Consider the following 10,680-nt stretch of genomic DNA (forward strand, 5'->3'; position numbering starts at 1 on the left):
TCTCAGGAGACAGCTATATCAGGCTCCTGTCAGCAAGTAATTCTTGGCATCAGCAGCAGTGTCTGGGTTTAATGTGTGTATATGGGATGGATCCCCAGGTGGGGCAGTCTCTGGATGGCCTTTCCTTCAATCTCTGCTCCACTTTGTTCCTGTATTTTCTTTCTTTTTATTTTTCGGAGCTGGGGACCGAACCCAGGGCCTTGCGCTTGCTAGGCAAGCGCTCTACCACTGAGCTAAATCCCCAACCCTGTATTTTCTTTAGATAGGAGCAATCCTGGGTTAAATATTTGGAGATGAGTTGGTGGTCCCAATCCTTAATCAGAGGGCCTTGCCTATCCTCTGGATATGGTCTCTACAGATTCTTTCTCCCCTTTCTTCGTTGGGTATTTCATCTAATGTCATCCCCATTGGGATGGGAGCCTCTTGCTTTTGTGAAATCTGTGACTTTCTAGTGACTGCCCCCAGTTCTCCATCCCCCATTGCTACACACCTCTGTTCAATTTCCTGACCCTCTGAATATCATCCCAGTCTCCTCCCATACCTTATCCTGCCCCCATTTTTCACCTCCCCCCTCTTCTTCCCAAGTGTCTCCCACCTTCTACCTCATGTGAGTATTTTGCTCCTCCTTCTAAGAAGGACTGAAGCATCCATACTTTGGTCTTCATTTTATTGAGCTTCATATGGTTTGTGAGTTCTGACATGGGTATTCCAAGCATTTTGCTTTTTTAAGACTCATCACATGACTGATAAAGAGTAATCCAGAGAGCACCAGCACAGACAAAAAGAGGGAACCAAAGTAAGTTATTAGAACCTTACACTATCGATGCTTATGTAAACAAGTAAAGCTTATATAATGAACCAATGGGACCTGAGATGGATAGGGAACCTAGGAAAGAGTATGCAAGTCAGAAAACTCATTAAGTAGGGGAAACAGAGATGAAGCTTTGGCTTGGGCAGGGATGTTGAACGTGCCTAAGATCATTCTAACTCTTTAGGTGTATCTAGGGTTCTCCTCATAAATTAAAAAAGCACGAGTGTCCTGTGAATACTCAGTAAAGCTGAAAGGCTAACATTTGGTGCATGAATATGAAATCTAACCATCAATATGAACATGTAACTGTATTAAAAGGTGCCCAAGCTTATGCCAATTTCTAACCACCAGATAACTAAGCCAAATCATGTGTCTTCATTACTGGGAGTTACTGAATTTTCTGCAATGAAGTAGTTTAAATTATGTTATTCTTTTCTATACTCTGTTTACAAAGTAAATATTGAACATAATTTAAAATATATAAACAGGAAAGTACAATGTTCAAATTAAAGTGCCTCAGTGACATTGGGCAGTCATGAAATAGAATTATGACTATCATTCTACACTCATTACTTGGCATTTGCTTGCTCACTAACTAGAATAAGTAGTGAATTTGCCAATTTATCTTTGTCACTTCTTTCTATGTATACCAACACATGATGTATGAAAGTATGGCACATTAGGTGTCACTTAGGAGTAATTCCATTGTGCTTGATTTGACTAGTGTTTTCAAAATCGTATCTTCATATTCCTTAAAAACTCTGAAATCAAAGAAATCCAGGTGTGATGACCTAGATATTACATATCTGATAAAGATATATGAGGGAGATGTAAGTAAAGGAGGTCTTGTCATATGTGGGGGCTAATGTAAAATGTCCACAGCTCTATTATAGCACAATATTGACATGAGCCAAATTAGGAGCAGCTTCAGTTCTGTAGGCTATTTCTTCCTCTCATCATCCCTAAAATGAGCCATGATCAAAATTAAATTCAATCTACTCACGACTCCACTCTCCCCTTTCTCAGTAGTCTGTGGAGGGCACCTTTCACATCCTTATTACGGAGACTATAAACAAATGGGTTAGCCAATGGGGTAATGGCAGTGTACATTACTGAAGCCACCATGTCTTGATTCCGGGAGTTTTGTGAGGGAGGCTGGAAGTAGACCCAAATGATTGTGCCATAGAGGAAGCCAACCATGGTGAGGTGGGATCCACAGGTAGAGACTGCTCTGCGGCGACCAGCTGCTGAAGGCAATTGTAAGATCGTGGCCGCAATTCTCGCATAGGAAAGTACAATAAGGGAACAAGGGACCAGCATGAGAAACCCACCCTCCAAGAATATAGCCAGTTCATTGGAATGTGTGTCAGAGCAAGAGGCTCGCAGGAGTGGTCGGTGATCACAAAAGAAGTGAGGAAGTTTAACATTGCCCCCAGCATCTCCAGCCCAACACAGTGGCAGAATGAGTCCCACATGCAGCATGGTGTGTACTATGGATACCGCCCAGCTCAAGGCCAGTAAGCGGGCACAGATTTGTCTGCTCATCACCAAAGCATAGTGCAGAGGGTCACAGATGGCCACATATCGATCCAGAGCCATGACAGCAATGACAAGGGTATCTGTGACTCCAAATGCATAGAAGAAAAAAAACTGAGTCAAGCAGCGGGCAGCAGGAATGGCTGGAGAATCAGATGCCAGATGAACCAACAGCTGTGGTAGGGTGACTGTGGATAGTCCCAAGTCTATCATCGAGAGGCCACGCAGGAGATAATACATAGGTGAATGGAGCCTTGAGTCCCAGGAGATGAGCAGTACCAAAGTCACATTCCCCAATATGGTAGTCAGGTAAATAAATAGGAACAATAGAAAGAGTAAACTGTCGGGCAAACCAGCCCTGGAGAACCCAAGGAGCAAGAAGATTGGAGAATGTGATGCGTTAGGGGCACAGTTCATGATGAGGACCAGTTGCATGAAACAGATATTAGATCAAAACCTAAGTCAGGGGTCAAAGGTTAAAGATTAGGTCATGTCTACCTAACTCAATAATGTCATTTAAGGTCCTTAAATACATAGTTTTAACTCTCTCTCTCTCTCTCTCTCTCTCTATATATATATATATATATATATATATATATATATATATATATAGATAGATAGATAGATAGATAGATAGATAGATAGATAGATTTCTTCCTCTAAGTAAATTTCTTAATTTTATAGCTTTGTCTTCCCTTATGTTTATCTTTTTAACCTATTCTAGAAGCTCATTCCATCAAATCTAAGCATCTGTAAGTCTTTTAGGTTCATACAACGAGAAACCCTTCATTCACTCTTGTATTTTCATGCAAATTAGTTTATTTCCTATCATTATGAGATAATTTACTGTATCCACTGTTTTTAGCCCTTTGTGTTCCATCCACACCTTATCTCACTATCAACTTCATAATTTATTCTCTCTGTACCTGTAGACAGAAACCTTAAGAAACACAACCATATAAAAATGGTTCCTTCTAACTAGCTAGGTTTTTAGAGTAAAATTCTTGAACTGTCTTGAGCTTATCTAGTTTTCCTCTTTTTCTTTGAATCTTAGTTTTGCCAATATTAGCCTGATATACAAAAAAATGTCTGAATGAATTCCTGCCTCATCTCCCCAAATTCAGTCAATCTTTAATATCTGTATTTTTTCATATATCTGTCCTTTGTTTTTAATCTGTTACCACAATTTAATTTTTGGAATGTTTGACCAGTACTATTTTCCACATGCTCATTCCCAGTGTATCTGCACAGCTGTTCTGATAGATCTTTCACAGTGACTCCAGAATAACCTTTAGATATGTGACTCCATGACTAAATAGAATCAAATCCAAGAAATCTGATCTCTCTTGGACAAAACTTTCATTATTAGTTCTCATTATCTCTCTCCATATTGCGTCTACCCAACTCACACTTTACCCTCATCTGTGAGCCTCATGACCTCTCACACCTTGTATACCTCTCTAGTTCATTGATTCTCTCTCTCTCTCTCTCTCTCTCTCTCTCTCTCTCTCTCTCTCTCTCTCTCCCATCTCTTTCTCTGTCTCTCTTCTTCCTTCCCCCTCCCCTCTCCTCTCTGCCCAGATCTGCCAAGAAACTACTTTAGAGGAAATATTGTGACAGTCATTCTTTTAAGAGTGCGTTGAAAATGCAAGGGTCTATAATAAATAATAGATGACAGTGAGTATGAAGCTTGAGTAATAACATTCCGTGTGGTTTAGAGTATAAGATAGTTGACATGTGTGAAGCAGAAAATAGAAACTACCAAATAAATTGCAGGCATTCCATAGGCTAAACTTTCAGTGACAGTGGTACACAACCAAGTATCAGTACTGATAGATTCTGATACAGACTTAGATCTATGTGCTATAAATATCAGTGCTCAATGTGAGAAACCACGTGGAAACTTAAGCTTCTTAGCCTTTACTACATGGGTTGGAAATCATTTCCCATAGAATTCAGTTATGGATCTGCACCATACATGGAGTTGCTAATGCTAATCTATGAAGTATACTGATTCATCAGACTAAACAATTAAAAGGAAAAACCTATTCTGATTGGTAAACACATTGGAGTAACTCAGAGAAGCAAATGTAACCCTTCGTGGTAACTTGCATACTTTAAACTGCACAAAAAACCCATAAGTAAAATCTACAAAAATTTTCAAATTAGGAAATACAACCAAAATCTATTCATTATGAATCAGTTCATAATAAACAAATGACAGGGTTAATCCCTTGTTATGAATTATGTTTCACACTTTCAAAAACAAAAAGTGGAATATAAACATTATAAATATGGAGGGGGGGTGGGAAGATAGGGAAATGAGGAGTCAGGGCAAGGGTGCACCAAAATGATGGTTGTATTAAAAAGCTATATGAAAACCACTATCTTGCAACCCAAGTAAAAGATGTAATTTAAAGTGATAGCAGAGCATATGTGATATAAAATATTATGGCGCCAATACTGAGGGCTAAAGGCTTAAGTGGGGGTGGAGGCAAGGGAATGCTAGGAAGAAGGGAGTAGAGGGCAAACTAACCAAAAGTAAGGATGTACATGGAAGTCTTGAAAATCCACTAATGTGCAACTTATAAACAACATAGTTCCTTTTAGCTTAAACATAGGTACCCTGCATAGATGGACAATGCCATACCCAGAAGACATTGTTTACTAAATGAAAATATCAGTATCAAACATCTGATACTTCCCTATGAGTTTTTGGTCAAGATGACCCAGGAAACACACAAAACATGTAGGCAATTGCTATATTCTTGGTTGCCCATTCTAACTAGATAGTAAGACTCTATTACCGAAGACGTGACAGACTTAGATGGCAGACATAGACACAGAACATAGACATCATAAGTCAGAAGTTCACATACTTGGGCAAACCAACTGTTACAGAAGAGGACTGAGGGTTTGTTCTTATGGAAAGTATAATGTGCAACAAAGCTAAAAGTTGTATATACTGAAGAGTTAGAAATACAGGAACCAGGAAGGATAAAGGGGATTGAAAGCATATTACAGAGGTCAGTCACACAAAAACCAAGAAGAATAGAGTTATCATCAAGCAGCTTCACACAGTTAAAAACAGTACAACTTCTATTTTACATGGTGCTTGGAAAATGGAATTCAAACTTATCAAATACTTGAGAGGAATGAGAAAAAATGAGGGGTTTGGGAAATGATTTTTAAATAATATTTTTAAGAATTGCTTGTCACTAAATGAAAAATGAGATTTTACTGAAGTACTTTGACTATCAGAATTTTTATATGGATGCCCAGAAATAGTTTTTACTAAACTAGTATAATAGAAAGTCACATACTATGGAAATTATTCACTTACCTATCAATTTATTTATTGGTTGATTTATCTCTTCTACCATTATTGATTGCTAACTTATGATAAGAGATGACTACTCAACAAAAAGGTCACAAAGAAGCCATGGCATGAAAAAATAGAGAATAAATGTTGGACTAAAATACCAAAATGTGTAATATTATAAATATGAGTATCATAAATATGAGTTAGGGTTCTATTACTGTGAACAGACACCATGACCAAGGCAAGCCTTATAAAGGACATTTAATTTGGGACAGGCTTACTGGTTCAAAAGTTTTGTCAATTATTATCAAGGCAGGAGTAAGGCAGCATCCAGGAAGTCATGGTTCAGGAGGAGCTGAGAGTTCTACATCTTCATCTGAAAGTTGCTGGCAGAACAGGACTTCTAGGAAGCTAGGACAAAGCCCATGCCCACAGTAACACACCTATTCTAATAGGCTACACAACACTAACAGGGCCACACCACTCCCTGAGATGAACATATGCCAACCACCACAATGAGGAAAGAAACAGTGGGTCCTACTTGTAGCTGGTCACATTTCACCCTTGGATGTAGTCATGAAGGGACTATGGTCATTGAAAGATTGCTAAGGAGGTAAAAAAAATCCCAAGACCTGACTTATCAAAACACTTCCAAGTGAAAACAAAACAGCCTTCTATTTTATTTAGACAGCAGCTGCCATTCCAAGTGAATGGTGTGTGGATGCAACTGAGTGCGAATTCATGTCTGTGTTCACAGGGAAAATGCTTTATGCAAATAATAAACTTTTAAAAAATAATTGCTGAAATGCAACATTTACTTTTAATTGGTACATTCTCTTTAAACTTTCTTTCTAAAGTCCCATGCTTCTAAAAAACCTGTGTGAGCTTTCTATTTGAGAAATACCTAAAAAGCATGTGAGTGTCAGCAACAGACATGAAGACATGAAGAGAACTAAGGAGAATAGGAAAGAATGCAAGATGGTAAATGAGAGTGAAAATGATAGATGTAAGGAGAGTATAGGCTGAATATACACATTAAAGAAACAAAACAACTCATAGTAGCAGAGAAAGTCAAGGGAACAATGACATGATAATCGAAACAATGTATTGTAATTTCAAAACTTAAAGAAATAATTTAAAACTTTCAAAAAGATACAAAACTTCATTTAAATAGTATAAAAAAGTTCAAGGAATCTATTGTACAACATAGTGGCTTAATTAGTTAAAATATATTACATTCTTAAAAGTAATGTAAGGGAATGAGATTTTGCAGAGGGAAAACTGGGAAGATGGCAATGTAAATAAATAAAAAAACAATAAAAAATAATTTAATGTGTATTTAGTGCTTTATTAGAAAGTAAGCATTTGAAATATTTATATTAATTCACTTGATTAAACCATTTCATGATGCTTATAAACATCATGTTGAATATGACAACTACATACAAATACTTTTTTAACTTAACAGGTTTTTATAAATAAAATAAAAGGAAAGGGTCTTGAAATAATGAGAGGCAGAAATAGAATTGAAATTGAGGCTGGAGAGATTACTCACAGGTTAAGAGCATTAACTGTTCTTCCAAAGGTCCTGAGTTCAATGCCCGGTAACCAGATGGTGGCTCACAACCATCTGTAATGGGATATGATGCCCTCTTCTGTTGTATCTGAAGACATCGACAGTAAACTCATAATACATAGAATAAATAAATCTAAAAAATTAATTAATGTTGAAAACTTAAAGGAAAAGACTAGGGCAAAAATAATGATTTTTGAGGAAACAAGAAGGACCTGTGGACATTAAGTCATACATTAGAAATGTGGACAGGATGGAGGTATAAAAATGAGGGAAGGCTCATAAAAGGGTGTAGATGAAGGAGAAGAGAAAGCAAGAATAATTAATGAGACAAGATGAATACATAAACAAGAAAAGTTGTTCAATGAGGGAAAGGTGACCAAAAGAGAGAAGAAATGGTCATGATAACATAAAAGAGAGAAGATCGTGTCAAGCATGGATGGATACTGTGTGACTGACAGCCTATCAGTAAAGATGAGAGCCAGTGGGATAAATGTGATGAAGAATAAAGATTACCTCCTCATAGCACATTCACCTGGTAAGCCATTTCTCTGACTGTCGAATCTGAGCATTAGTCTGCTGTTTGGCTGGTTGAATCTGTCCATTGTGCTGAAGGCAGGTCTATATTAGAGCAGAGGCTCAGGGCTAGCAAGACGGGTGAGATTTAGCAGTTGTGTAGTCCAAGAGATCATCTCCCTGGTGCTCTTAAAGGATGTCAGATGCAATGCTTACAAATCCATAAGTTAAAGTGGGCATGTTCTCAGGGGAGGGCTAAAAGAACCTCAAGTCTCTCCTAATGATGCTATGCCACTGAATCTGATAGGATAAAAGGGACTATTCAATCAGTTCCCAGGAATATACCATGTATAATTACTTTAATAAATAACACAATTATCACCTTTCTGACTTCATGTGACAGACATGTAATGCAAGGGTCCAAAGTAGTTTTGGATTCATTCTGGTATACAGCACCCACAAGATCTGTGATGTTGATGATTAGTTAAAATCTCAAATCTAACCTTGCATAAAATGGAAACAATATCTTTTTTATGCATATGATGTGAAGACTATATTCTTATATACTGAGCATTATGTAAAGCCTCTATACTGCTGATACTTATTAGAAATATCATCTAGCCAAAGTGCATTCAAAATTTTGAGGTGTGGTTAAGATTCACAGTGTACGTTTCAGTCCCTATATTGGACTATGCTTCTAGATAAAAGCATCTATGTTAAATTCACTTCTGTATCCAGTGTTGGGCCCAGTTCCTGGCACAAAGCAATCCCTCAAGAGTACGTAGCTAACCAGCCAGTGAGGAATAATCCTTCATTAACCATAATACCTGACACAAGGAAATGCCGTTTCTTTCTAATCATTTTCCAACACATTGTTTACCAAGAATAAATATTTACAAGGTGAATGCTATTTTAATCTTTATTTCCTTTTCTTTCTCCCATCCCTATGCTAGGCTGAAATTAATATACAAGATTCCCTCAAAAAGAAGTTCATTTATTATTAATGCTTTGATAATATTAAAATGGATCTCTAAATATTTATATGGGGATTTACTAGAATTATAATTGGAATAGAATAAACACTATATTCCAGCAAGTAAATCATGGAGGTAGACATTGAAATACATTATACCATCTCCCCTGCCAGAAAAAAAAACTGTGTTTATGACTCTGGTAACAGTTGTTCAGAAGTCCAGTTGATAAAATTACAACATAAGCATTCATATACTTTATTTACCGAAACATAATTTACTGAAACAAAAAAAAAACATAAAATGAGTTCACCAAATGTTAATGCTAGGGAACACTAAATACCATTAAATCATTTGACTTGAAGCAAACATGAAATAAATATCTAAGTCCCCTCATAATATGACTCAGTGAATACTTTAAGTTTGAAACTTAACTTTCAGAATTGAAGTTTTAAATTATAGCTCTGAAATTGTGATGATAAAATGATTTAGTGCTGCAAATTAACTAGTTAATTTCCATTTTCTAAACCACTCACTTATTCATAAAGAAAAATGTTGGCCTGATCCATGGCCTCATGGCACCTAGATAGCTTGAAGAGAGATACCAAAGCATCAAATCACAGTCTTGAGGACCCTGAGCAGCCAGAATAAAGATACCCAAGCACCCTGCCACACAACTCCATGTACCTGGGGCAGTTAGAAGACACCTAAGCACCCACCCTGCCCCCCAAGGCAGGCGCCACTGCACTGAGGAAATAAGTGATGGAGAGAAGGGAAAGATAGATTATGTGGTAAAGAAATAGGAGAGAAGGTAAAGCTAAAGGGGAAGAGGTGAAACTAATGACTCTGTGGTGCTGAGGAATGGGCAGATATAAGGAGTCTGGGCAAGCACCTGAGGACATGGCTACATCTAGACCCTACTGCTAAAGGCTATGTCTGGGTTAATGGTCCTACTGCAGCCAGAGTCTGTGGCTCATGGGCTCATGATGTCACCATGCGTCATCTGTGGTTGGTGGTCTATGATGCTGCCTGGGACCATCCTGATGGCCACAGTGAGTGGAAAAAATGAATTGAATGGCCTGCACTGCCCACCTGAGACCACAGTAACATCAAAGCCCATGCTGCTGCATGGACCATTTCAGGGTCCATGGTCCTAGATCTGTGTTGATGTCTGAAACATGTATTACCACCAAATATCATGACGATCTAGGTGGTAGTCTGAGGACATTTGATGTCTGAGAACTCTGCTAAGCTGGTCCTGCCCTTCACTGGCCTTCACACTCTAGTACTCCTTGCCTGGGTAGCATGTGAGAGTTGGCTCTGGTAGCACAGGTGCAGAAGAACTGACTCTGATGCTTGCTGGCTGTGGCACTTGGGAGGCAGGACTTCACCATGCCTAGAAAGCACAGTAGAGCTGGCACTGGTGGGACAGGCGTAAAAGAGCTGGTGGGCTGACTAACTTACCTTCTACCCAGGCCCAGATTCAGTGATTTGGTGCTCAGGGTTTGTCCACCCCAACAACCACTACATTTACTAACTGCTGAAATACATGATGGGGCCAATTCTGTAGACCCAGGCGGAGGGATCTCCATGACACTGGCCACCAACAGGATGTTTGAGAGGGGTCCAGGTGAGGATCCAGTCTCGATGGTATAGCAGAGGCCAGAGGCTTTGAACCAGACAAAAGACTCATTGCAGTATTTTCAAGTAGAGCTGTTTGGGGAAAGGGGTGTGTTGTGGGATACCTTGGCACACAACAGCTTCCACAGCAACATGTTGGGTTGGTTGGCTTTATTGTTTCTCGTTTGAATGGAGGTTGCATGGGTAGAGGGCAGATAATTAAGGGATGGAGAGATGAGTGGGATTAAGGGGCATGATATGAAATTAACAAAGAATCTATAAAAATGTTTTTAAAAAATAAAAAATACATTGCCTTGTAGAGATCAGTACA

The 10,680-nt window shown here is 38.4% G+C and overlaps 1 protein-coding gene across 1 annotated transcript; it reads right to left on the bottom strand.

The window, feature by feature from the left end:
- Nucleotides 1–1,810: 1,810 nt before the first annotated feature.
- On the bottom strand, nt 1,811–2,764 carry Or1b1 (olfactory receptor family 1 subfamily B member 1). Its single transcript, NM_001000393.1, has one exon. It carries the CDS (start codon nt 2,762–2,764, stop codon nt 1,811–1,813), a length of 954 nt encoding a protein of 317 aa, NP_001000393.1.
- Nucleotides 2,765–10,680: the final 7,916 nt, after the last annotated feature.

This window comes from Rattus norvegicus, chromosome 3, assembly GCF_036323735.1.
Source record: "Rattus norvegicus strain BN/NHsdMcwi chromosome 3, GRCr8, whole genome shotgun sequence".
NCBI classification, from domain to species: Eukaryota; Metazoa; Chordata; class Mammalia; order Rodentia; family Muridae; genus Rattus; species Rattus norvegicus.

Excerpts from the sequence above, each read along its gene's own strand:
- Or1b1 (NM_001000393.1), bottom strand. The coding sequence starts at position 2,764 with ATGAACTGTGCCCCTAACGCATCACATTCTCCAATCTTCTTGCTCCTT.